The 25,748-nt window shown below is 54.6% G+C and overlaps 7 protein-coding genes across 7 annotated transcripts; 4 read left to right on the top strand and 3 right to left on the bottom strand.

The window, feature by feature from the left end:
• The first annotated feature begins 5 nt into the window (after positions 1-5).
• On the top strand, positions 6-7,085 carry BDY24DRAFT_398905 (ubiquitin carboxyl-terminal hydrolase). The gene is made up of 30 exons (XM_076641752.1): positions 6-492; positions 603-694; positions 791-793; positions 955-1,068; positions 1,167-1,294; positions 1,427-1,511; positions 1,623-1,718; positions 1,802-1,869; positions 1,934-2,003; positions 2,072-2,340; positions 2,452-2,667; positions 2,761-2,859; positions 2,944-3,039; positions 3,114-3,320; positions 3,393-3,480; positions 3,558-4,001; positions 4,074-4,179; positions 4,263-4,454; positions 4,562-4,626; positions 4,719-4,859; positions 4,945-5,019; positions 5,093-5,295; positions 5,396-5,503; positions 5,595-5,876; positions 5,937-5,941; positions 6,047-6,136; positions 6,242-6,583; positions 6,672-6,683; positions 6,751-6,785; positions 6,860-7,085. Exons 1-30 carry the CDS (start codon positions 72-74, stop codon positions 6,869-6,871), a joined length of 4,164 nt encoding a protein of 1,387 aa, XP_076493829.1. The 5' UTR covers positions 6-71; the 3' UTR covers positions 6,872-7,085.
• A 461-nt stretch (positions 7,086-7,546) lies between these two features.
• BDY24DRAFT_443831 (uncharacterized protein) lies at positions 7,547-9,229 on the bottom strand. Its single transcript, XM_076644803.1, has 4 exons — positions 8,851-9,229; positions 8,480-8,739; positions 8,312-8,400; positions 7,547-8,195 (listed from the first exon to the last, which is right to left on the bottom strand). Exons 1-4 carry the CDS (start codon positions 9,021-9,023, stop codon positions 7,608-7,610), a joined length of 1,110 nt encoding a protein of 369 aa, XP_076493830.1. The 5' UTR covers positions 9,024-9,229; the 3' UTR covers positions 7,547-7,607.
• A 244-nt stretch (positions 9,230-9,473) lies between these two features.
• Positions 9,474-11,140, top strand: SHQ1 (Hsp90 cochaperone SHQ1; the record flags this gene model as incomplete). Its single annotated transcript, XM_076643767.1, has 5 exons — positions 9,474-9,548; positions 9,633-9,963; positions 10,035-10,451; positions 10,521-10,929; positions 11,011-11,140. 5 exons carry the CDS (start codon positions 9,474-9,476, stop codon positions 11,138-11,140), a joined length of 1,362 nt encoding a protein of 453 aa, XP_076493831.1.
• A 45-nt stretch (positions 11,141-11,185) lies between these two features.
• On the bottom strand, positions 11,186-16,977 carry BDY24DRAFT_436280 (uncharacterized protein). The gene is made up of 5 exons (XM_076644216.1): positions 16,378-16,977; positions 12,971-16,130; positions 12,619-12,860; positions 12,454-12,531; positions 11,186-12,350 (listed from the first exon to the last, which is right to left on the bottom strand). The coding sequence occupies exons 1-5, from the start codon at positions 16,813-16,815 to the stop codon at positions 11,682-11,684; spliced, it is 4,587 nt and encodes a 1,528-aa protein (XP_076493832.1). The 5' UTR covers positions 16,816-16,977; the 3' UTR covers positions 11,186-11,681.
• Positions 16,978-17,022: 45 nt separating this feature from the next.
• Positions 17,023-19,799, top strand: BDY24DRAFT_398922 (major facilitator superfamily domain-containing protein). Its single transcript, XM_076641753.1, has 8 exons — positions 17,023-17,206; positions 17,298-17,319; positions 17,446-17,533; positions 17,606-17,790; positions 17,955-18,146; positions 18,238-18,930; positions 19,110-19,205; positions 19,285-19,799. The coding sequence occupies exons 1-8, from the start codon at positions 17,147-17,149 to the stop codon at positions 19,674-19,676; spliced, it is 1,728 nt and encodes a 575-aa protein (XP_076493833.1). The 5' UTR covers positions 17,023-17,146; the 3' UTR covers positions 19,677-19,799.
• Positions 19,800-20,175: 376 nt separating this feature from the next.
• HHO1 (histone H1) lies at positions 20,176-22,715 on the top strand. Its single transcript, XM_076641754.1, has 8 exons — positions 20,176-20,259; positions 20,374-20,504; positions 21,190-21,251; positions 21,362-21,471; positions 21,571-21,620; positions 21,696-21,875; positions 21,981-22,037; positions 22,139-22,715. Exons 2-8 carry the CDS (start codon positions 20,421-20,423, stop codon positions 22,220-22,222), a joined length of 627 nt encoding a protein of 208 aa, XP_076493834.1. The 5' UTR covers positions 20,176-20,259; positions 20,374-20,420; the 3' UTR covers positions 22,223-22,715.
• Positions 22,716-22,913: 198 nt separating this feature from the next.
• Positions 22,914-25,227, bottom strand: BDY24DRAFT_398930 (Acetokinase family-domain-containing protein). Its single transcript, XM_076641755.1, has 11 exons — positions 25,157-25,227; positions 24,889-25,077; positions 24,715-24,808; positions 24,546-24,645; positions 24,461-24,464; positions 24,305-24,353; positions 24,111-24,225; positions 23,704-24,005; positions 23,491-23,609; positions 23,091-23,395; positions 22,914-23,016 (listed from the first exon to the last, which is right to left on the bottom strand). The coding sequence occupies exons 1-11, from the start codon at positions 25,185-25,187 to the stop codon at positions 22,996-22,998; spliced, it is 1,329 nt and encodes a 442-aa protein (XP_076493835.1). The 5' UTR covers positions 25,188-25,227; the 3' UTR covers positions 22,914-22,995.
• Positions 25,228-25,748: the final 521 nt, after the last annotated feature.

Genomic DNA, 25,748 nt, shown 5'->3' on the forward strand with positions numbered 1-25,748 from the left:
CTTCCCTTCCTCCAAACCATCAGCAACATCTATACCTTCTTTCTCTCTTACCCTTCTCCCTTCTTCTCAGGATGGCTCCCAAAGCTGTTGATCCTCGATTCGCCTGGATTCCTACGGTCACGAACGTCTCTGATCTCTCCTCTTCCCATCGACTCCAACTCTCCTCCCTCTCCTCCTCCTCCGGCTACCCAATCTGCTCGGCCGCCCTTCCTTCCTCGACGAAAGCGAAACACGCTCTCGAATCCTCCCCCATCGCTTCATCTTCCAAATTCAAACTCAAACCCAACGGCAAAGGCAAAGGGAAAGGGAAGGCTGCTCATGAAGCCATCGAGGTCAGCTCAGGGGAGGACGACGACGATCCCATCAACTCCTTCTCCTCCGACGATGGCTTCGAAGTAGAGAAGCCGAAACAGACCGAGTGTAACAAGAGGAAGTGCGAAGGGAATCCAAACTGTTTGAGGTGGTTGGGTTCAGCTCAGTGGGAGGACAAGGGTAAGTCAAACGGGGAGATGGAAGGAGGAGAGGAGCGTGGTGGCGAAGGTCGAACGATGGAGCTCTCTGATCGCTGATGAACTTCTCATCTGCTCTTCGGAACATCACAGAGAAAGCTCTCGAATCCTTCCTCAAGACTCCTCTCCTCGGTCCGAACCCTATGGACATCAGTCGTGCGCCAGGAGTGCCCGTTGGTCTCAAGGTGAGCTTCGATCCTTCCTCCCTTCCCCACCTCCCTTCGCTCCGTCTCTCCCGTCTCCCCTCGTCTTCCTCGACGCGACTTTCGGTTCGTAGAGCTAACATATCCTCTTCTCTTCCTTCTCTCCACTTCCCTTCATCAGAACGTTCGTCCTCTTTCCTTCTTGCTTCCCGTTCCCTTCTCTCCGTCGAAGCTCAAACAGCTGACTCCTCTCGCCTCCCACCTCCTCCTCTTCCCTCCCACCTTTCCCGAACATCCTTCAGCTCGGAGCAACCTGCTACGCCGCCGCTCTCCTTCAGACCTGGTTCCACAACCACCGATTCAGGAATGCAGTCTATCGTCTCGCTTCGACTGTCGAACCCAACCAGACTCTTCAGGTCCGTCTCCTCCTCCACCCTCCCCACCTTCGCCACGCCCTTTCGACGCGTCCGAGCTGACCTTCGGCTTCGCCTCCTTCTTACTTTGACCGACACAGAACTCTCCATCTCATCAACTCCAAACGGTCTTCTACGGTCTGCAAGAATCCGCTCTTCTCTCGTGGGATCCCAAAGGCCTCGTCGAGAGTCTCGAGTTGAACGAGGATCAGCAGCAGGATGCTCAGGAGTGAGTCGATTGTTCTCTTTCGAGGGCGAGCCAGGTTAAAAACAGGAGGGCTACGCTCTCGGGCTCACGAGAGAAAGAGTTGGAGAGAGAGATCTGACCATCTTCCTCGACGTTTCGTTCTCGTGAAACTAGATTTTCGAAGCTCTTCATGTCGATGCTCGCTACGGAGTTTGCCAAGCAGGAGGACGAGGATCTCAAGAGCTTAGTGGAGGATCAGGTCAGTTTAATTCCCATCTGTTTACTCGTCTCGACGAAGAAATCGAGAGGCGAGGCTTCTGCGTCGACCGACGCCCTTTCTGACGCGCCCTGCTTCCTTCTCCTCATTCAGTTTGAGGGAGATCTCTCCTACGTGACCAAGTGCAAGAAGTGTAAGACCAAGAGTGAACGACCTAGCAAGTTCCTGGAGTTGGAGTTGACCATGACGGTGAGTCGCCGTCTCAGCTCGACGCGTCTCATTCTTGTCGAACTGCCAAAAGCTGACACATCTTCTTCTTTTTTCCGTCGCAGCCGAACGCCAAGCTGGAAGATAGGATCGACGCTCTTCTTGCTGCTGAGACTTTGAGTGGGGACAACAAGTGCGCTCTCTTCTGCCTCGTCCGTGTCTCGACGTTGACTCGTCGCTGATCTCTCTCTCTTCAGGTACAACTGTGGTCACTGCGACAGCCTCGAAGACGCCGAACGAAAGATCGAACTCACTTCTCTACCACCCGTTCGTTCCCTCCGTTCGTCTCCAGCCTCGACCCGTTCTTGAAATGACCTCCTTCGTCCTCTCCTCAGATCATCCACTTCTCCCTCCTCCGATTCGTCTTCGATCCCGAAACCCTCTCTCGAAAGAAATCCAAATCCATTATTCGCTTCCCTTCGTCCATCGACATGGCGTCATATCTTCCCAAACCCAAGTCGAAGGGGAAAGGGAAAGGGAAGAAGTCGAAGGAGGAGGAGGAGAAGGAGGAACTGGGGACGATCTACGATCTAAAGGGTGTGTTGGTCCATAAGGGAAGCTCTGCGTACTCGGGTCATTACTGTGCTGAGGTTTACAGGGAGGAGTGAGTCACCAATTCTCGCTTTCTCTCTCTTTCATCTTTCGGTCGACGCGCCTGTTCTCTTCCTTCCCGAGCTGACTTGCACTTTGTGTTTCTGCGTCTTCGTTTCATCAGGGACGACAAGTGGTACAACTGCGACGACGAAAACGTCACGGTCATCACATCTCTCACTCCTCCTCGAACGGACAAGCCTTTCCGACCCGTCGTCGACGCTTCAAACAAGACGGGAACCATCGATTCGTACTTCGACAAGACTCCCAAACCGAAGGAGAAGACTACGAACGCTAAAGGGAAGGGAAAGAAGACCGGCGCCCCTTGGTCTGAGAACGGGTGAGTCCTTTCCTCGGTCGTTGCGTTCGAGAAGAGGGAGAAGAAGAAGGGTGAGCTGACATGCGTCGATCCTTTCTGCCTCTTCCATTCCAGGGATACATCCTCTGACGAAGTCGTCCTGATGGAGAGGACTGCCGACGGAACGACGAGAGCTGCGAAGAGGAACGGAGTTGCTACTGGATCGAAGAGGTCGTGAGTGGTCCAACCACCTTCGATCTGTCGAGCCGCTTCTTTCGCTGACCTCCTTCTTCCCTCTTCTTCGAACTCCAAAAACAGAGCACCACCGATCTCGAACGACAAGACTCCCACGGCGAAGAAGGTCAAGGCCGACATCGATCTCGATCCCTCGGACGACGACGCGAAGATACCTCCGTGAGTTCGAGCTCTCCCTCTCTCTCTTCATCTCAAGAGCATTCTCATCTGACTCTGATTTTTCCCGTTCGCAGATACCATACCTCGAAGGATGCCTACATGCTCGTCTACGCTCGTCGAGAAACTCTTCCGTCCTCACTCGGATCTCCCTCGTCAACGAACGGAGCGGCTTCGTCGAGTCAGATCATCGTCCCTCCGGTCATTCCGCCCAAGGAGGTCATCGAGGCTATCGAGGCTGTTAACGACAAACATCAATTGGATTGTGAAGAGTGGGCTGCGAGGTGAGTAACTTCCTTGCCACTTATCAGAGCGAAGTTCGAACTGACGCGTCGCTCGTTCGTTTCGTCTCGCAGACAAACCGTTCTCGAGCAGACTTTCGAGGAGGTTCACGCTATGAAGACTGCCGTTTTCGACTGCTGGGAGGTTTCAAACTTCAAGGAGGTGAGCTTCCTTTCCCTGCTTTCTCGAAAAGGAGAGAGAACGAAACGCTGACCTGTTCGTCTCGCTCGTTTTCACAGCCTGCCTACCTCGTCGAGAAGTCATCTCTCGTCGAATGGACCAATCAAGGACTCAACATCAAGCCGAAAAAGAAGACTACCGACTCCCCTACCATCTCTACCATCGCCATCCCAGCCGAGACTGAACCCACCGACGCCGCTCTCCCTCCTCCACCACCCGACGATCCTTCCTGGAAACCTGAGCTCGAGGACGTCGTCATGAAGGATCCAAATCAACCAGAAGCAGGTCCAGCACCGAAGGAGGAGGACGTACCCATGGTCGTCGTCGAGGAGAAGAAGATGGAAGAGGAGGTCAAGCAGTTGGATCTGTCGGACGTGAGGAAGTTGGCTATCAAGCAGGCTTGCGAGAAGTCGTTCCTCAACCACTCGTTGCTCTGTATTCACGGAAACATCGATCCTAGACCAGGGACGCTGACGGGGACGACTTTCAAGAAGATCAGTGCTGTGAGTTCGAAGAAGCGGGGAGAGGAAGGGCGCATCCCACTGACCTTCGACGACTCGTCTTCGTTCTCGCAGACCGCCTTCGAGATCATGAAGTCTGAGCTGGGATGCGAGTTCCAACCTGTTCTTCCGGTGGATGCTGAGAGGGTCTGTGAAGTCTGTACGAGAGAGATCTACGTCTGTTCGTCCAATTCTCTCTCAGCTCGTCCTTCCCTCCTTCTCTCGCTCACGCTCTTCCTTCCCCTTCCCTTTCGAATCAACTAGCGAAAACCTACCGAGCCAAGCATCCCAAGGACGCTACCAAACTCAAGGCCCTCTGCGAAGCCGAGACGGATCGATCCAACTACCTCATCTCGAAGAAGTGGTTCAACGAGTTCACCGGCGCTGGACTGCCTGCATTCTTCGATCCTTCGAACGAGAGAGATCCGATGCCTACGGAGGAACCTTGGAGATCGGGTCAGTCATCGTTTTCGTTCCACTGCTTGAATCGAGGCGCTGGAGTTGTGAGCGAGGACGAGCGAACTGACGCGTCGATTTGGTTGTTTGCTTTCCTCCTTCCATAGACACCATCTGCCAACATGGATCCAAAGCTACCAAGAACACCCAACAGAAGTTTATCTCAGGTGAAGTGAGTCCGAGTTCTCGTTTTCTCGTTCTGTCAATCCGAGCAACGCGTGTGACGAACTGACTCCTCGTCCTTTCTCCTTCCTTGCTTTGCAGGCCTATGACTTCCTTCAAACTCTCTTCCCCGACTTGGTCCTCTACCGTATCCCCGATGACGTCTGCGCGATCTGCGAGGTTGCCGACTCTCAGAGGCTGGCTGATGCTGAACCCGACATCAAACGAGCTCAAGAAGAGAGGGTCAGTTCGTTTCGTCGAATCTCGCAATCTCCTGGGGGATGAGCCCGATGCTGACTCTCAGGCTCACATCCGTTTTGTTCTTCAGGCTTCTCTACCCGGCTTGGTGAACAAACTCAAATACTGCCTCGACCACGTAGAATTCATCAGCGACACTGAACTCGTTCGTCTCGCTTTTCTCGCTCCTCTCGTCATTCGAGAGCTGACTTTGACTTCTTCCTCTTTTCTTTTTCCAGGCCATCATCGATCCCAACTTCCTCAAATCCTGGGCCATGTGGGTCAAGAATCCTGCCACTTATCGTCGACCCGAACGAATCAACAACGAGCAGTTCATCTGTGAACACGGACTGGTCGACTTCGACGTCAACAACAAGCACGATCGGAAGGAGAAGAGATACGCCTCTGTCGACGCGGAACAGTTTGATAAGCTTGCTGCCATGTGAGTGGATTCGAACCAAGGTGGCGGATAGGGAGATAGATCGTCGAAGCGAGAGCTGACTTTTGTTCTACTTCTGCTCTTTTCGTTCGTCGACGATCAGCTACCAAGGCGAGACGAAGATCTCTTTTCAGTTCTACGAAAACGAGGAGACTGGTTCCAGCCACGCCATCATGGATCCTTCGCCTTGCGTGGACTGTCGAAAATTGAGGTTCGTTCGCCGTGCCGTCGCGTCTCGACCCACTTTGTTCCGAGAGCTGACTGCTCTTGCTTCCTCCTTCGTCTCTCTCGCTCACTTACAGGAAGAAGGACTTCCAAGACGGATTCATCCGAGGCCAGATCATCCAAGCCAAAGACGATCCTCGTCTTCCAGGGAACAAGAACAAGACCGTCAGCGAACGCTCTCGATCCGAGTCTCCTCCCGTCCGAGGTCACGGAACCAAGACTGGCTCGATAACCTACTCCAAGAAACCAACTCTCCTCCCGACGAGGCATTCGAACAGACAGAGGACAGCGGTGGGACAGAAGAAGCCTCGATTCGTCAGGATCCCGATCACGATGGATTCGACTGTCAAAGAGTTCAAGTGAGTTCTCTTCCTTCCTCTATTTCTCGATCTGGATTTCTTACTGACGCTTCCTTCGTTTATGATCCGTTTGTTTCGCAGGATGAAGGTGAGAGTCTCTCGAACGCGGCGGACCGTTCTCCCCTCTTTTCTCCAGAGCTGATCTTCCCTCAAAACTCCTTCTTCACTTCAGATGGCCGCCAAACTCGGAACCACCGTTCTTCATCTCTCCCTTCGTCGTGAAGATGTCGATCTGGACGACAACTCGAAACTTCTCTCTCGTTCGTTCTCCGTCCCTCTTGTTTTTCTCTTTTTCTCGTTCTCTTCTCATCGGACCACCTTCAGCCGTCTAACACGCGACCTTCGCTCTTCTTTGGTACGAACAGAGGTTGACTGCCTCCCAGGAGACATCATCCAAGTCATCCAGATCGACGGAGAAGATCACGACGAGGACGCCTTCCTCAACAACTCGGATGAAGACGACGACTTCACGGATTTTCGACGACGTCAAGAAGGCAACAGTGGATTCGGAGGAACTCGTCTCGGTGGGGGAGGAGGGAGAGCAGCGAACGGGAACGGGAACGGAAACAGATCGAGGGAACCGTCGGCGGCGTCGGGAGCGGAGGACGATTGGGACTTGGACGCGAATCTCGGACTGGATCAGCAGGATGTTGCCATGGCTGGTGCTGCTGCCGGTGGAGGAAAATTCGGTATCTGTCCTACTTGCAGTGAGTCGACTTTTTCGGTTCGGTGCTTCGAATCTCGAAAGGGAAGCGCGTCCTGACTTTGATCTCGTTCCTCTTCTTTTCTCCTCAGCTTTCAAGAACGGTGAGCCTTTTCTTTTCCTTTGTGATACGCGTTCGAGATGAAGACTGATCTATCCTTCTTTCTTCAGCTGCTGGGATGGTCACCTGCGAGATGTGTGAGGCTGTGAGTTTTCGTCCCTTTCTCTCGTCTCCTCTTGCTCTTCCTCGCACTGACGGTTCCTTCTCTCTTTCTTACAGCCCTTGAAATGAGCCTCGTGATCTGTCTTAAAAAATGCCTTTCTTCATCTCTCCCTTCTTCGCTCACGAATCCACGTCCCCTACCTAACGAACCTCTCGTCTCGCCATCTTCTCTCTTCGTTTTCCCTCGATGTTTCCCAACTCTCCGTTTCTTCTCCCTTGCTTAGCTCATGCTCTTCGTTTTTGACATCCATCTCATCGTACTCTTCTTTCGTTCTCTCTCGCCAGACGGCATCCATGATCTTGATTGTGCTCGAAGAAGCTTCGGAGAGAAAGAGAGAGGAAACGAGAAACGACTCAAGTCAGCACGAGTCTCCCTCTTTCGAGAATCTCACAGATAAAAAAAACACCAAACACCTAGTACCATCTAGCTGCTTGTTTTTCATCGCGGGTGCGAGACAGAGGAAGAAGAGGCGACCGTCTTCGTCCAAACGCGTCGAGTCCGGATCCGCTGCTTCTCCTTCCTTTCTTTTCTCACGCTTTCCCCAACACGAGCTCAGCTTCAAACACAGTCCAAACCGGTTTTACAACCTCGTGGTCCAGCTTCTCTCTTCTCGCAAAGCCTCCTCAACCCTCCCCATCTCGCCCTCTCACAACCAAAGAAACGGGAGACGGCGAGCTCGACGATTTCGTTGCAACTTCGAGATCGCGTCTCTCTGTTTCATTCTTCTCCCGACGAGTTGACAGCAAGGTCGAGAACCATAAGATCAAGCCCAACCAACTGCAATACTACTCCTCAGCTCCATCTCTACTTAGTCTTCTCCTTAACGACCTCCTTCCCCTCCTCAACCTTCTTCTTCCCCTCCTCAACCAACTCCCCGGCCTTCTCCTTCCCGCTCTCGACCTTCTTCTTTCCCTCCTCCACAACGTCCTCAACCTTCCCCTTCCCCTTCTCCAACTTGCTCTTCCCCTCCTCCACCAGCCCTCCCACCTTCTCCTTCCCCTCCTCTACCAACTTTCCAGCCTTCGCCTCCAGCTTCTCAACCTCCCCTTCGACCTTCTTCTCCAACTCAACTACCTTCTTCTTCGCCAAAGGAGAAACCTTGTCGACGAGGTAGGAGAAGAACCATCCTCCCGCGACGATGGCGAGAGCGAGGTAGGCTCCGGCGGATTCCTGCTCGTTGAGAGGTCGGTTGGCGGCGTCCTTGACTCCTTCGGCTACGTCGATGGAGTGGGAGTCGGCGAGGGAGTGGGAGTGGGAGCGGGGAGGAGTGAGGTGAGTGGACGCGGAGGCGGTGGTGAGGAGCTTCGGGGTGTCGTCGGAGGAAGAGGAGGAGGGAGCGGGAGGAGGGGAGGGAGGGTAGGTCGAGGAGGTGCCCGGACCGAGGATGGTGGGCTGAGGGAAAGGAGAAGGAAGAGGTCAGTGATGAGAAGGGATTCGAGTCGAGTCCAGAGAATCCCGTAGAAGTGTTGGAGAAGAGATGGTAAAGAAAGAAGGAAAAGAGGACGAACGATGGAAGCCGATTCCTCTTTGATCTCCTTGCTCTCAGGCATCTTGACGTCCAACGTCTTCGCCGCCGAGTTCAAAGGGTTGTTGGGGACTGCACGTAGAAAACAACCCAAGGGTCAGCTCTTCTATTCAGCTTGTCGATCGAAGAAGGATAGAGAGAGAAAACTCACGTCCTGGAGCCTGAGTGCTCGACGAAATGTCCTTCTTGGGGACGTGAGACGTCGCAGGGGACGAAACCTCGACGGTTCCAGGAGCGGTGATGGTCTCCTCGTTGGTCTCTCCAGCCTTGGCTGACTGGCCATCAGAGTGAACCTTCTTGGGAGAAGGAGCAGCAGCAGGAGCGGGAGGGGAGGAGGAGAGAGAACGGGAGGAAGGGAAGGAGGCCTCGTCCGATGTAATCCGAGCGACGAGAACGTCCTTCTTGCCGACTCTGTATGATCAACGAGATATATATGCAAAGAAAGTTCAGCTCTGTATAGAACTCGCTACTTGCAGTTCCTCAATCTGGAGGAGGAGAGAGAGAGAGAGAGGAGGGACGTACGATGAAAGTCCCCGTTTCGTCAACTCCTGCTTCAAGTTCTTGACCGTCTCCTTCTCCCAGGCGACTTGAAAGAGAGCAGTAGAAGCGAGATGCCGAGATCCGATGCTGAGAGGAGAAGGGGAGAAGGAAGGGACGAGAGCCCGAGGAGTGGAGCGGAGAGTAGAACGAAGCATGGCGAGAAGGAGATGCTGATGGTTTGGAGGGAGTCGGAGCGAGATGGGATTCAGGCGAAGGGAGCCTGGTCGCTGCGGGAGATGACGCTGTTTTCGGAGTCTTTTTTGAGAGAGGAAATTTGTTGGAGAGTAGAGAAGTTGGGAATCTAGAAGATGGTGAGACTCGATCGAGGAAAATCTGTCTTCGAACGAGCAAAAGAGCGAGGCGTTGGTTGACGGTTCCGAGTCGAGGGCTGAACGTGCTTCAGGTTCTCTTCCCTTTTTTGAAGCTCAAATTTGAGTCCGAGCATCTCAATTTTTACTTTTTCGACGAGCGGAGAAGGTCATAAACCTCACAAGAAGGTTTTCCTTTCCAATTTGGTCTTCAGAAGGGTTACTGACCGTCCCTCCCGAAAGTCGGTGAGCTCGCATTCCTTCCCTCCTTTCCTTCTCCTCCAACGACGACGAACGATGCTCACTCCCTCCTTCCACCTCTCTCAAACTCCCGAGTCTCTCATCATCACAGCTCTCTGTCCGGCGATAAACGTGAGCTTGAACCCCTCTGGAAAAACTTCCGTCTTCGCAACGCACCCGAGCTCACCCCTTCTCCTTCCTCTCTTTCCTCTCCAGTCGACCGACATTGAAATCCACACCCAGGACACCCACTTCTCCCTACACATCCCTCCATACTTCCTTCGACTCTCCCTCCCAGGTCCCTGTATCGAGGATGACTCTTCCTCAGCGAAGTACGATCCTCCGACGGGAGCGTTGGTCGTGAGCTTGACCAAGCTCAACAAGGGAGACGAGTTTGTTGGACTCGACGATATGGACAGACTCTTATCAAGTTATAACAACAAGAAACCGGTTGTAATCAAAGACGAGGATCTAGCAGTAGGGCCTGAGGTGGTTAGGGACGAGAGGATGGAAGAGTTGTTGAAGGAGAGGAAGATCTTGTTGGAAGGTGAGCTCGCTCTCGTTCCCGTCTCGCTCGTTCCCCACTCTGACTCTGGGTTCATCTTCTACTATCTACAGCCGAAGCAAACTCCTGGCTCCTCCCTCAATCTGCTCCCGCTCCCAGCTCCTCCTCCCAGCCCACTGGTTCCACCTCTTCCTTGCCCTCCCAACCCTACGGCTTCCTCTCCTCCCACTCCTCCCTCTTCCGCCACCCTCCTCCCATCGCCGAGGAACTCATTCAACATCTAGGTCCCAACCCTGAAACAACTACTCCCGAGGAACGTCTACGTCTAGCAGAAGAAGCGGAGGACGAGCGGTTCGATTCGGGTTATTACCAAGGCGATTTCGTTTACGACGAAGAGATCGGGGAGGTGTTGAGGTGGCAGGCTCCGTTGAGTAGGGAACTGAGAGAAGGGAAGGTTGTCGGAGTGAGTGAGGAAGAGTATTTTACCGAGGAAGAGAAAGAGGTCCTGAAGGAGATTCCGGTCAGAGAATGTGAGTGTCTGTTCTCTCTTCGTTCCTTCGACGCGTCTCACCGTCTCCTCCCTCTCCCCTCCCTTACAGACCCCCCCTCCACGCCCCCTTCCCACCTCCTCCACCCTCTCCTCCTCCTTCTCCTCTCCCAAGCCTACGACACCCGTCAAACCCTCTCGGACCCAACCCTCGAATCCCCCTGGACGCTCACCTCCCTCCTCCCGCTCTTCACCTCCCTCACCCCTTGCTCCGCCTACCCTACCATCCCTGCCGTACTTCGAGCCTCTTACCGTCGCATGGTCAGCTACCCGCTCTATCGATCCTGGGCGCTGGCGGCGAAGGTGAAGGAGGACGTTTGTGACGTGTTGGAGGGAGGGAGGAAGAGCACGTTGAGGGCGTTGCTGGGGATGAAGAAGGTGCTGGAGAGTGGGGAGGGGTACGAGGTGTTTGTGAAGGTTTGGGTGGAGGATTATGTCGGGTGGGTGATGAGGGGAGTGAAGTGAGTGCTGGCGTTTTGCGAAGCTTCGAGAGGTTGGCGCGTCGAAACTGACTCGTCCTTCTCGTTTTTGGATCGGTGTAGCGACGAGGTGCTCGTTTCTCTTTCTCGGGAACTTCGGTCGACAGTGTTCACTCAAGCTGAGACGGGCTGGCCTCTCGCTGAGTTGGAAGCGGAGACGAGGGAGGGCGAAGGGGACATCGATCTCGACTAAGCTTTCTCTTTCTCTTCGTGGTTATAATTGTGTAGAGCGACCCATGATCATCAGAGTTGTTTTTGGTTGTTAACGAAACTGGTTTGACCGGAAAGGAGGCATGCGAAGCGAGTTTGAGCTGAGCTCTCTCTCACCAACAAAAAAAAAACAAAAAGAAAGAAAAAGCAAAAGAGACGATGAGAACGGAGAGGTTGCAGCGAGAAACAGTGGTACATGTGCGGAAAGGACGAGTGATTTGTAGGTGTTTGATCTGACTGATAATAATTGAAAAGCTTGCGTAAAGGATAGGGTGAGGGGGAGAGGAAAGCTAGGAGGCAGCGAGGAGAGGGAGAGAGACCGGGACGTTCGTTAAAAAAAGCAAAAGGAGAGAGAAGTACAACGAGGGGCGGTATGAGAGGGACGTTATAGGAGAGGAAAGACGTAAGGTATGGAGAAAGGTAAAGTGAAGAGATGAAATAGAACGAAACAAGAGAGGGGAGGTTGAAAGAAGAAGAAGACGAAACTGAAACGAGCACGACGCCGACGCGACCCTCCTGCCCCCTCACTTGCTCCCTCCAACCCTCGAGGTCCTTCGAGTCGTCCTCGACGTAGGTGCATCTGCTGAGACGGCGGAATCCTTCTCGGGACTGATGCTCCTGGAGGCTGGCTCCTCCTCTTCCTCGTCCTCCTCCGAGTCCCAGAGCAGGCCGGCGGTGGTCGAAGGAGTTCCGTTCTTCTTCCCCTTCTTGGCCTTGACCTTGGTAGAGATTGAGACGGAAGTCGAGGAAGAAGAAGCGGCGAGAGCAGCAGCGGCCGCAGCAGCAGCAGCAGCCTCCTTCTTTGCTCTCTTCGCAGCGGTGGCGATGGCGGTTCTAGGGAGCTTGGGAGGAGCCTCGACGTCGACTTTGGGTGAAGACGTTCCGGTGGAGATAGGAGTAGCGACGTTGGAGGAAATGGAAGCGGTGGGTGCAGCTTTAAGCTTGGGTTTCGGGGAGGAAGCTTTGGCTTTGGCGACGGGAGAGGGGACGGAGGAGGTCGAGAGTGAGGAAGGTTTGGAAGCGTTGGATCGAGGCATTCCAGGGAGTTTGGAGCTCGGCGAAGACGGTCCCGCTCCGTTGGGTTTGGAGTTGGTGAGGGAGGAGGAGGCTTTGCTGATCGGGCGAGGAGCGGCAGGACGAGGAGTTGGGATGGCGAAGCCAGAGGGAGAGCGGAGGGTTTGGGTGAGGGCGGCCTGGTAGGATAAGGACAGTGAGGAAAAGAAGACGAGAAGTCAGCGTCGGCTTCAGGTTGAACGAGAGATTTTGACGAGAAGAAGAAGAGGGAAGAAGACCCACCTCGACGAGCTGAGGAGGGAACGAGTTCGCCAGTCTCAAGTCGAAGAACGTCGAAAGGAGCGGACTTCCAGCGGTGAACTGCAATAAAAGAGGACGGGTCGGAGCAGGAAGAGTCAGTTTCGATCGTCTGCGGGTGTGTCGTCAGGAGAGGGAGAAAGGGCTCACCCTCAACGCCAATCCTCGAGCGACCTGAAGCGGGACCCAGATCCCATTCACTCCTGATCCCACCGACGTTCCCCACTCGACCACGACGTGATCCTGAATAGGCGAGAGGATCTCCTTCTTCTTCGCTTCCTCTCCAGGTCCGACGATGGCGAGCGCTTCGAGGCCGGTCGACATGTTGACGTATTCCGAGTCGATTCGCCGAAGGAGGACAACGTTGGAGAAGAAGCACATGAAGACGGGGACTGGGAGGGAAGGGAAGGAAAGAAGAAGAACGAAGAGTCAGTACAGAGAAACAAGAACGAAGACCGATGTGAGACGAGAGAGAAGCGAAGAAGAGGGAGAGTGAACTCACTTCCAGAGATGCAGGTCGCATTCACGTTCGGACTGAGCTGCTTGAGAGGTTGGACGAGTTGAGGAATCGAAGGGACGGCGGGGAGGTCGAGAGGTCGAGGAGCGAAGATGGATCTCTTGGGGAGAGGCCTGGCGACGGGAGGTTGGGGAGCCGCGAAAGTCGAAGGTCCTCCTCCGTACGTCTCTCCACCAGCGAAGAACGAATCCACGTCCACCAATGGAGGGATCCCTGACATCGACGACGACTCTCCTTCTCCGAGGTACTCGACATCGCTACTCATTCCCGACGCGTCGACCGATTCGGATCTCCTGGCGGCGGATCCAGCGCGTCGTCCTCCGATTCCCGACTCGGGAGTGAAGAGGAGGTCCATCTCGTCGAAGTCCTCGACGTCGAGCATCCCGACCATTTCGATCATGGAAGCAGTGTTGGTTCTCTTGTGTCCGAAGTCGCGTCGAACGGGAGCGGGAAGAGGTTTGGGAAGCAGGGAGTCTCGTCGTTTCGGTTTCGGTGGGAGGGCTGTAGGTCGAGAGGTGGAGTTGGAGCCGTTGGATGTGACGCGTCGTTTCGAGACGGAAGAGGAGGAGGAGGTAGGTCGAAGGCTGTTGCTGGATCGGGTGGACGTCGAAGGGTTGTTGAGCAGATCCTCCATCTCCTCGTCGTTGACCTCCTCCGGACTCAGCATCGAAGCCGTAGCAGCTCTGACCTTCTCCACCAACGCCTGAGCGAAAGCTTCCTTCTCCTTCTTCATCTCCTCGATCGTCTCCATCCTCGAATCCTCGTCGACGTCCTCCATCTTGACGAAGACTCCTCCTCCGGCCGAGCCCGAGAACGGAGAGCACCTCTCTCCTCCTCGTCTTCCTCCACCCCAGACCCTCTCGAGCTCCTCCAACCCGACGCTCTCAGGTCCTAGGAAGTCCTCCGTCCCGTCCACCTCGTCCTCGTCGTCCATCAACTCGTCGTCTCCTCCTCTGAAAGCAGCCAGCAGACCCGACGCGGTCTCCTCGTCCTCGTCGTCGTCTCCTCCCTCGTCATCTCCTTCCCTCGACGAGTCTCTCGAGAACCCATCCTCCCTGGGCGATGCCGTCTCCTCGTCCATCAACATCATCTGGGGCGAGCTCGGTTCGAGTTTGATTCCTCCAGCCGCCGACGAGCTTTCCATCGCCCATCGCTCTGCCTTCCGATGAGCATCGTCCTCGCTCCTGGCCAACGAGTTCTCCCTTCCTCCAACGTCTCCGAAGTCGTCGAAGAGTCCACTGCCGTCCGAGGGAGGGGACGCGTCCTCGGGTTGGATGACGCAGATCGATTCAGACTCGTCGAATTCGTCTCCGGAGGACTCTCCGAATCGATGGTCTCGGATGACTGGCTTGAAGTCGGTAGGGAGGAGCGAGAGGGTGAGGTTGAAGGCTTCCTCCTGTTCCTTGGTCTCTGTCGAAGGCGAGTTGGGAGCGGAACCGACTCCTGAGGTGAGGTGCTGGTGGAAGGAGAGGCGGGAGGGAGAGGAGTGGGAGATGAAGGATGGGAGGGAGTGGAGGTGAGGAAGGAGGACCGATGGCATTGCTGGAGAGGGTGATGGGGTTGGAGAGAGGGCTTGCATTCGAGGGAGAGCAAGAGAGCCTGGCGGAGGAGCGGATTGGGGGTGAAGGAGGTCGGAGTTGAAGGGACGAACGGGCGAGTGAGGAGCCGTCGCGAGTCGATGTCGAAGGAGATTGGAATCCGAGAGTTCGGAGGAGGAGAGGGAGTTGACTGGTTCTCGTGAAGGGATGTGGTTGGGATCTGCCGAGATAGGGACTGGACCTCCTGCGAGGACCTCGGCTGGCGTTGGTGCTGGAGGGAAGGGACTTCGACGAGGAGGCGGACTTGCCGATGCTGCTGACTTCCCTGTCCCTACCGCTCCTCCTCCTCCTGATTGCTGGTCGCTCAACCCGTCCACTCCTCCATCCCTCGGCGTCGTCGCAGGAGTATCTCCACTCCCGTCTCCCGATCCATCCTCGTCCATTCCGAAGGCGAAGTCGTCCGATCTGAGCATGGCCTCGTGGAAGTCCTCTCCTTCCGATGACGACGACGAGTCCGAGTCGTCTCCGACTGCTGGTTGATGAGAGTGTCGATGATTTCCGTGGAAGGAGGCTGGGAGGGAACGAGAGGAGGAGGTGACGGGGAGGGAGTGGCGAGCTTGAAGTCGTTTGGGAGGGACGAAGCGAGATCGCTGGTGAAGGTGAGAGTCTGGGTGGTTTGGTAGAGAGGAGGTAGGAGTTTGGTCGTCCGAGAGGTCGTCGTCTTCGTCGTCTGAGTCGGGTTGAGCAGCAAAGTCGGGGAACCCATCCTTGGGTCCTCGTTGACGGCGACCTCCTCCCAAACGAGGATCCGCTCCTGACGAAGACGATCCCAGCGACCTCGAGTGACTGCTGCTTCCCTCTCCCAGATCCTCTCCCATCGAGACATCGTGCTGAGCCGAATCGTCCTCCCTTAGACCTCCGAGGACCTTCAGACGAATCTTCAGCCCTCCTCCCACCGTCGTCGATGGGCCAACCGTTGAGCTCGAGCTTCCTGCAGCTTCCTCCCTCTTCCTCTTCGAAGTCACTCCCGAGGTCTTGGTTCCTTCTCCGTCCTTCATGAGCAGATGCGAGACTCGAGCTCTCTCGAACGGGTTCCAGTAGCCAGCGTCGCTGGAGAGGAACCAAACGGTCCCCTTCGGACGTCTGTCCGCCTTGATCGAGTCGGGATGGAGAGCTGGAGCGATGTGGATTTCCGAAGCTGATCCGAGGAGAACGTGTTTGGAGAGGAGAGGTGGACGACCTGCGACGGAGGTTCGACGGTAGTGGGATCGAATGGCGGCGGAGACGAGGGAGGTGACGGAGAGCGGAGGGCTGAAGGACGGATGGAGGTTCAGGAAGGAAGACAAGGAAGGGGTTTCGAAAGGAGATGACGCGAGCAGAAGAAAGCAGAGGAAGAGGGAGAGAGGGAGAAAGGAAAGGTCAGCTTTCTCGTTCGAATGCAAGATAGGTCGAGCAACCAAGAAAAAGGAAAGGTTCGAGGGAAGACGTCGGAAGAAAGACGAGATGTGCAAGAGGGGAAAAGAAGGAAGGACGACGCACCTCGGTTGGATCCATCCTTTCGTCGCACAGATCTCGGACAGCTCTTGCAAGCAGAGCGCCTTGTTCTCCTAACGGAAGCGAGAGAAACGATGAAAAACTTTTGATCAGCTCTTCCCATCCAGCAGTCTCCGAAGCTAGAAAAAGGGTCTCGATGTCGCTCGTAAATGAGGGCGAACCAAGCGCGTGCCTCTCCTCCCCTCCACCCCCTTCTCTCCCCCGCGCAAAACCTGCCCTTGAACTCCTCCTCTTCCCTGTTGTTTCTTCCCTCCTCCTCTCTCCCGCTGGATCGATGAAAGGTTTCGAAAGAGGACTCACGATAGAAGCCAAAGCCGCGCATACGGCCATCAGAATCCTGTCCTTCAAATCTTCCTCTGCGACCTTCGACTTGTTGTGTCGAGTTGGCCAGCCTGGGTCCACGTTCTCCGTGGCGGCGAGCTTGAGGGAGCGATGGTTCTCCTCCTCCGGCATGGGTGAAGGTTTGATCTTGATCGTCGGAGGGAGAGGAAGAGCTGGGGCTGGTTTCGATCTCGCTTTGGTCGGTGCTGCTGTAGGAAGGGGAGTCGGTCGATGGTGGACGACGAGGTTGGAAGGTTGAGACGTCGAGGGGAGTGGGAGGGTAGACTTGTCGGGTGACTGACGAAACCTCGAAGGAGGTTGAATCGTACGTCTCCTCGATCCATTATTCCGACCTTCTGCTATCGACGAGGACGAGGAAGAGGAGGCGTGGTAAGAGGAAGAAGAGCCTGAGGCCATCTCTTCAAGGGAGAGTCGATAAGGTTCCGTCTTCGTTTTTCGTTCCTTTCCTTCCCTAGGAAGCCAGTGACGAAAGGGTGGGGTCGAGCCAGCGATGGAGAAGAGTATAGAGAGGGAGGGAAGAGAGCGAGAGAGAGGAGGGGGAGGGGGAGGGAGAGGAGGGAAGGTCGAAGTTAGGGATCAACTCAAAAGTGGGAGGAAAGAGACGGTCAACGAACCAAACGCTCGATCGAACTTCTGTTCTCTAAACTCCCAACAACCCAACTTTCCCTTTTTTCTTCTTCCCTCTTCGCCCTTTCGACTCCTTAGAGGGATCTCGTCGTTAACAATCATGCTGGAGAAGGATGAAAAGCTGCTGCTCAGAGCGCTCGACCGACGAGTTATGCTTCCGGTGAGCTTGCACGGGAAGGCGGAGACGGAGCTCGACGAAGCGAGGAGGCTCATCGCCGAAAATTTCTTCGTTTTCTTGGGGTTTCGTATAGATCATCCTCGCCTACACCATCAGTGAGCCCTTCCTCCCTTTTGGACGAGCTCGAACGAGGTCGTAGAAGGGCTTGAACGAGCTCGCTTGCTCATCTCCTCCCTCGACCTCCCCCCTTCCTTCCCTCCTCCCCCCTTTTGGCGAACAAGGCTACATCGACAGATCAAACATGTCGAACTCGCTCACCTCGCTCGAAAGATCGATAGGTCTCACTCCAAAAGCCTACGCTCTGGCTTCGTGAGTTTATTTCGGCGCTCTCCTTCTCGAGCTCGCACCTTCACCTGACTCAACCCGTCCTCGTTCCCTCAGAGCGCTCTTCACCTTCTCGCTGGTCCTCATAGAGGTCCCTTCGAACCTTCTCGTCAAGCGATTCGGATCTAGAATCTGGCTGTCGGTCCTCATCGGTGGTTGCGGAATCTGTACGCTTCTTCAGGCCTTCGTTCCAGGATGGAGGACGCTTGTTGGGCTGAGGACGATTTTGGGTCTCTTCGAGGGTGAGTTCTCCTCTATCAACCCTCTCGCAATAGCAAAGCTTCCAGAGACTCTCTGGGATCACTCTGGTAGCTTGGTGAAACGAGCGAAGGAGGCGTAACGCTGCTGGGACTTCAAGTCGAAGAGCTCACCTCCTCCCTCCCGTCTCTCGTTTCCTTCCTCGCAGGCGGGGTCTTCCCTGGATTCCTGTACTCTCTCACCTTCTTCTACACACCAAAACACCTCACCGTCCGAATCTCCTCGTTCACCCTCGCGGCTTCCATCGCCTTCGCTCTCGGATCCTTTCTAGCAGGCGCTCTCCTCCCGATCAAGGGAGGCGATGGAGGTCTCGAAGGATGGCAGCTGCTCTTCTTGTACCGTGAGCTCGATCACCTCCTGTAGCGTAGCCAGCATCGTGGTCAGACGAGAACGCACGCTGATCTGATCATCTTTCTTTTCGATCTTCTCAGAGGGACTCGCAACTCTCCTTATCGCCTTCCTCCTCTTCAACGTCCTACCCTCGTCCCCAGAGGAGACTTCTTCCTTTCTACCACCCCATCTCCACTCCCTCCTTCTTCTTTCTCAACCACCACCATCCCCTCCCTCGCCTCCTCTCCTCCCAACCCCACCTCCAGGCCTCAACCTACACGCGTCCTCCTCCTCTCACCACTCCTCACGCGCGTCCTCACCCAACAAGACCCACGGACTCTCCCCAGCTCGACTCCCCCTCCTCAGCTCTCTTCTCAAACATCAATCTTCCCTGCCGACACCTCTCGAAACTCTCCTTTCACCCTTAACGATCTCTTCCGCCCTCGGCTACCTTCTCCTCCTCCTCGCTACAACTCCCTCAGCCTTCCTCCCTCGGATCCTTCAATCGCGTTATGCCCTCTCAGAGAGGACCTCGAACCTCCTTGTAGGATTCATCTACGCCATCGGCGGAGTACTCCAGCTGGGGGTTGGAGCGGTGGCGGGGAAGAAGGGAGTCGTGAGGGTTTGGCGCGTCGTCGCTCTGACGGTCGTGCTTGGGTGGATGGCTGTGGGTGTTTGGGAAGGTCTGGGAATGAGGGGAAGGGGTCCTGAGGGGAAGGATGGGGATATGAAGTGGGAGGAAGAAGTTGGCGGGAGGTGGGTTGGGATTGGGCTGAGAGTGCTGGTGACGATGGGTGAGTCGCGATTCTTGCCTGTATTTTTGTTGAATTGGAGACCTGAGGCTGTTCTAAGTGGTGGGACGTATACTCTGGATGGAATTTGCTCGATTCACGCGGATCGTTCAATTGGAAAGGAAGGGAAGAGCGTCGACGCGTCCTGCTGATTTAATTTTTCCTTCTTTTTCCTCGAACAGCCACCCCAACTCTCGGATCGCTATACCTATCTCAAACAGTATCCATCCCTTCGTCTCTAGCACCTCAAATGGGGACTCTAACAGCAGCAGTCGTCGGTTCGTCGCGTCTTCCAATCTCGTGAACGCGTGTCACCTTTTTTGAGCCTTTCCTTGCTTTTCTTCTTCTTCTACCCAGCTGTAGGAAACATCGGCGGTGCTCTAGGACCGTCACTCTACTCTTCAGCCATCCCGTCCCTCGACGAAATCCCTGCGATCCCTCCCATCGCGTCAGTAGCAGCTGAACTCCTCGTCGTCGCTCGATCCGCTGGACGATCAGGCTACCCTCTCTGGCGAGAGCTGGCCGCTCGAGACTTTGCCATGGCTTTCAGCGTTTTGGGATCGTGGGTGGTGTTTGAAGGAGTAGCTAGTTGGGTTGACGCGAAGCAGCGAGAGGGAGGGGTTGTGACGAGAGGCAGAGGAAGGAGACGAAGTAGCGGACCTTCGACGTTTAACGTTGCGACGACGAGTAGGGAGGAGGAGGAAGAAGGAGGACTGCTAGAGTGGGAACGAGAGGAGGAGGAAGGTTAGATTTTGTTTTCGTAGACCTATGGTTTATGGGCTGGAGTATAGGTTGCGAGCTTTGTTGGAGGAGGTTGGCTAAGAAGGATGGCGAGAGATGCTCGAATGGAGGGAGGAGGGAGAAAAGCGAGGAGGGAGGGGAATGGTTTTGGAGCGGTGAATCGTCGCGTCGAGTTCAGCGAGAAAAATGAGCTTAAACGATCGGATTTTTGGATGAGTCAATAGGGGCGCATATCATCTTTCATCCTGGAAGAGTATAGAGTCTGAGCTTTAGTAGGGTAGTTGTAGAGGGGGGAAACAACGGAACGCCCTTATCACTCCCCTGCCTGCTCCTTCTGTCCCCCTTACAGTCCTTCATTTTCTGGGCTCCCAGATAGCGGTATCGAAGAAAGGAAAGCTGGGAAGTAGAATTGAATCCTTCTTCTTCCTGTCAAGCAAATTTGAGATCTATCACATCATTGTGAAATTAGATAATCGATGCGAAAGGAGAGAGGAGGGAGGAGGAGGAGGAGTGATGTTTTGGCTTCTCCCTCCCTTCTGCCCTTCCCCTCTAACCCCTTCTTCCTCTTAACCTCCCAAACCAAACTTTCTTGTAAGCTCTTCTCCTCTCTCTTCCCTTCTCTCTCCTTGACTTCGCGTATACATTTCTCTAGTATCTCTCTTACTGACGTCCTTTCTGTTGGATGGGTTCTCTTGCCTCTTCCAGCAACCTTCCCACCCTTCACCCCCTTCTTCTTCGAACAACAACCGAGTATGTCCTCCACCAAGAAGACCACCACCAAGAAGACCGTCGCCAAGGTCGCACCCACCCACCCCAAGTTCATCGAGATGATCAAGGTTAGTGCTCTCCTTCTTTATCTACGAGCATCCAAAGAGGGGAGGGAGGCTATCGGGTGGAGCGAGGGTTCACTCCTCTCAAAGGGGGAGAGCCCGTTCTCTACCTTCAACTCCTCTTTTCTCTCTGTTTCTTCGCTCTAAGGGTGGATGGGACCTTGAACTCCACCCTCACCAAGTTTGGGAACTATCCCATGCGAAATGGTGGAGGGACGAGAGCGAGTTGGAGAAGAGGACGAGATGGCGGTGGAAGAAGCGGATCTTCACCCTTCGCGCTCGTTTCTCTCCTTCCTCTGACCTGATCGCGTGATTTTTTACGCGTGGTCTCGAGGATGGACTCTTGTGAACGACCTCCAAGTTGTTTCGAGACGAAATCTGCATTGGATCGAGAGGGAGAGAAGGTGATGGGGAGGAAGGACGAGGAGAGTGGCCCGCAAATCTCCCCGTCCCATGACCCTCCCTCCTCTTCTTCCCTCGACCCTCCCTCCTTCCCCTTCGTCTCTCTCGAAGTCGAACGGATACAGGAGGGAGGAGATCTCTCCCATCCACCCCCACCACTTTCAATCGCGTCAATCGGATGTTTCGTTCGCGTGCTAGAGTCAAGAGCAACAGAGAGCTGACTCGCCTTCTTCCCTTCCCTTCCACCTCCCCATCCTCTCCCTCGCTCCATCTTCCGTTCCTCCCTCAGCAATGCATCATCGACACCAAGGAGGACTCTCGAGTCGGAGTCTCTCGACCTCAGATCAAGCAGTAAGTTTCTTTTCTTAATTACCTCTACGCGTTCTTTGTTGAGAAGGCTTTAAAACTGACACACATGCTCCGTCCTTTCGATTCCGTTCGCCTCTGTTTCTCTCCTCCAGGTACCTCGCTTCCCACTACAAGCTTGACATGTCCTCCAAGGCTAACATCGGACACCTCGCTCGAGGAATCGCCCAGGGAGCTCAGGACGAGGTCTTCGTTCTCCCCAAGGGTGAGTTGCTTTTTCCTCGACGAGTCGCAGAGGACGAGGAGAGATTGTTTCGAAAGCGTCGTCCTGACCTTCCTCTTTCTCTCTCCTTCCCTCCCTCAGGAATCTCTGGACGAGTCAAGTTGTACAAGGCTCCTGCTGCCGACAAGGAGGTCAGTCCTCCTCTCCTTGTCCTTCTTTCCTCTTCTCTCTCTTCTCAAAGCTGACCTTCTGGCGGTTCGTCGAAGAACGTCAAGCCCACCTCTGCTTCCAAGTCCGCCACCGTCAAGACTCCTGCTGCTAAGGCTCCCGTCAAGAAGGCTGCTCCTGCTCCTGTTCCCAAGAAGAAGGCTGCTGCTCCCGCCGCTAAGAAGGCTGTTCCTGCTCCTGCTCCCAAGAAGAAGGCCGCTGCTCCTGTTGCTAAGAAGGTGAGTTTTGTTTCACAGAGGAAGGGACGAGAGGAGCGAAATCGGGCCGCTCTCCTCGCGCGTGAACTGACCCTCCTCCTTTTCCTTTCCTTTCTCCCTTCCTAGGCTGCCCCCGTCAAGAAGGCTGCTGCTCCCAAGAAGGCTGCCCCTGTTGCTAAGAAGGTACGTTCTCGGTTTCTTCAGGACGCGTTTATTTCTTTTTCCATCGCGTCGGTTGGGCTGACCCTCTTCCCGATTCGTCCCTTCCTCGTTTCCTTCTTCAGACCGCCACCAAGACCAAGTCTTCCACCTCCAGGGCCGCTACTGCTACCAAGGCTAAGGCTGCTCCCAAGAAGGTTAGTTCCTGATTTTTTTTTCTTCCCGTTTTCGTTCTCGAACTGACTCTCTTGCTCGTTCTCCTCTTCGTCTCAGGCTGCTGCTCCCGTCAAGAAGGCCGCTGCCGTTACCAAGAAGCCCGTCGCTGCTAAGAAGGCTGCTCCCAAGAAGAAGGCCGCCGCTAAGAAGTAGATTGCCCTCTTCGTCGTCGCCTTCTTTATCTCCTCCTCGTGTCTTCGGTCTCTGGTCGTTCTAGCTTTTCTCTTCATGCCTCCCTCGCCTAGTCGTCTCTCTCTCTCTCTTTCTCTACCCCTTTTTTACTACCCCCCCTTTCTTTTGGTTTCGAGATACACCATCCCCTTCCTACCTTTTCGTTCTTCGTTCTTTCTCACCCACCTTTTTTTGACTTCGCTTTTTCTTTCTCTGGCTTTCATCGTTTTTCTCCTTCGTCGACTGGGCTTTTACGATCTCTCTCTCTCTTAACTCGTGATTCGTTCTGTACGATGTTCAGTTCGTTTCCACTCTTCCGATCCGAACTGCAAGAGAGAGAGAGCGAGAGAATGAGTTGAACTTCGAGAGAAGACGACGACGACGGTCGACTCCCGTTGCTTTGACCGGAGAATTGACGCGACGAGACGCAAATTTGACGCGTGGTGATGTTTGAGCGTCTTCCAAAGAGATATAGGAACGTGGTCGCACATCCGGAATTCGTGAAAAGGTCATTGACATCTATACGAAGCAGGGTTCGAACGAAACGACTGATGAGACGGCGGGCCGCTCCCGTCTCTCCTTCTCTTGAAACAGCTCAGCAACCGACTTCCTCCCTCTACAACCACCAAATCAAGCAAATGGGAGTCAGTTGGGGATGGTTTCTCTTCCCTTCAGGGAAACAAAACTCACAGCCATCCGAGCACACTGCTCCTCCTCATCAGTCTTCACCACCCACACGCTCAACCTCCCTCCCCCACTCTCCTTCTCCTTCGAAATCCTCTCCACAACTTCATCTCCCTTCCCGTTCTTCTCGTTCGCATCCTCGTCGACCTCTACTCCCAACCAGGCCAGCTTCGAAACGACGTCTGAACGCAGTCGGGCAGCTCGTTCTCCGATTCCTCCAGAGAAGACGATGTGGATGGGAGAGGTTGAGCCTGAGGCGAGGAGTTTGAAGAGGTAGAAGGAGACGAAGTGGAGGAGTCGATCGAGGTAGACTGGAGAAAGAGAGAGACGACGACGAGGGAAGAGATGCAAGTCAGCCTCGTTTCGTTCCGAGAAGAGCAGGACGAAGGAAGACGACTGGACGAACCTTGGTAGGCGAGAGTGGCAGACTCGTGCTCCTCTTTGGAACAAGATGAGGAGTCGTTCATCCTCTCGAGGATCAACCCAAAATCGGAGGTCCCAGCGAGGGCAAGAAGTCCGGACGATCTGGAACGACGCGTCAGTTTTGTTCTGGATCGGAACGCCACGGTCCCGCTCTTGCTGATCGAACAGCCGAGTGTTGTACAAACAGTGAACTCACTTGTTCAGCACGAGCTCAGCTTTAGAAACCTCCATTCCGGCCTCTCCAACGTTCGTTGAGCAGTCGGGAGTATGGTGAAAAATGAGCGTCGGATCGATCGTTCCACATCGAGTCCCTCCGATGATTCCTTCCAGAGGAGTCAGTCCCATCGAGGTATCTACGCTTCGTCCTTTCTCGATTTGGCAGACGGATCCTCCGCTTCCTAGGTGACAAACGACGACGTCGAGCTCTTTCTGCTCCATCTCGAGGTGACTGGCGAGTGAACGGAGGACTGAAGCGTACGAGAGACCGTGGAAGCCGTACTGAGAAAACAATAATCATGTCAGCCAGAATTGATGCGACGAAAGACAGTTGCCTCGAGTGAGGAGAAGACGCGACGAGCAGAAAAAGGAACGCGTCCAGCTCACCTTTCGCAAGGGAACAGGCGTCTTCTGGGATTCCTCCAGCTTGGGAACAGCGTACGTGTAGATCTCTTTCGAGAGAGTTTGATGGAACATGGTGTCGAAGAGGAGGATCGAGGTGCTGGAGATTAGGGGAAGAGGCAAAGGGAGAGGCACGTCAACCAGCGAAAGAGAAGAGGGAAAGCTCAGAGTCGACTCACTGAGAAGGGAGAGCGTCGAGACAGGATCCAACGGCAAGGACGGCGTTATCTGAGAAGCAGGAACGACAAAAGGTGGAAGAAAAGAAGCAAAGATCAGGGTCGAGACGCGCGTCGCCCTTATCCGAGTCGATCTGGCAGCTGCTACTTGAAACGTACGGTTCTGTCAATTACAGAGAAAGACGAAAAGTCAGAAAATTATTATCTCGTAGAGTGCGAATCATGCAGATAGAGTAAAGCTTACATGAAGAGGAGCGAAAGCAGACAACGCGTCCATCTCCTTGAGTCCTCCCGTATGCTTCTTCGTCACGACGATGGGCTTCGTGTGAGTCGATCCGTGGACACTGTATCACCACCACCTATTTAAGCATCTTCTTCGAACCTAATCAAGAGAGCAGAGGAACGAAACTCACATCCTGTGCGTCACCCATCTAATCTCCTCCTTGTCCACTTTCTTCTTCTCTCCCTCCGTCAGAATCCCAAGAACCAACCCAGGAAGATCGGTATCTGCTCCCACAGCCCACACCTCACACATCAGTTCCCACTTCGCGAACCCCGACTGACCAAGACCGAAACGTTGAGCTCACACTGGACGTCCTCCTGCTCTTTCTCGATCTTGACCTCCCCTCCTTGCTCAGCCTCTACACCTTCCCAGACGACTTCGAGAACGACTTTCTTGCCTTTGGCTCCTACGTTGGAAGCGGAAGCTGTTGCGATGACTTTGAGAGGGGAGGAAGGGGAGGAGACGAGGAAGAGTTTGGCTTTGAGGGAGGAAGCTGATGGATCGAGAGGAGGAGGGCGGTGAGCTTCGACGAGAGCTGAACGAAGCTCGGAGAGACGAGACTGAAAACTTACAGCCACAGTTGAGAGAGAGGATGTATGGCATGGCTGGTCTGTTGGTTTCCGTTGATGTCGTGGTTTTGGGGGAAGAAGGAGGGGAGAGGAGAGGGAGGGAGAGGGAGAGAGCTCTCTCGTTTTCAGCTCCGTCGTCATTCAGCCCCGTCTCAACCTGTTTCTGGACGCGACTTCTGCTCTTCAGTCCTTTCCTCAGCAAAGACTAGCAGACCAACGAGGTAGACGAGGATAGCAGAACATAAATCAAGAAAAGCGATTCCAGAGTACACCGAGAGGGAGAGAGAGAAAGCGAAACCGAGAGCAAAGAGAAAATAGAAACGAAACGAACGAGCAGAGGGAAGGAAACGCGATGAGAAGGAAACGGGCAAGGCAAGAGAGGTCGTAAGAAAAAAAAAGCAGAGGTAGGGTATGTGCGGAAACGAGCCAGTCGAAACCAGATAGAGAACGAGAAGGGAAAGCACAGACGTGACACTGGAAACCGAGAAAACGAGAAACGAACGAGAACGAGACGAGCGAAAACGAGCGAGGGAAAGGAAACGAAGCCAGGCGGGACGAGAGAAAGAGAGTAAGGGGAGCACTAGGGTAGGAGGAG

Source organism: Mrakia frigida, assembly GCF_051309035.1.
Source record: "Mrakia frigida strain ATCC 22029 unplaced genomic scaffold BDY24scaffold_31, whole genome shotgun sequence".
NCBI classification, from domain to species: Eukaryota; Fungi; Basidiomycota; class Tremellomycetes; order Cystofilobasidiales; family Mrakiaceae; genus Mrakia; species Mrakia frigida.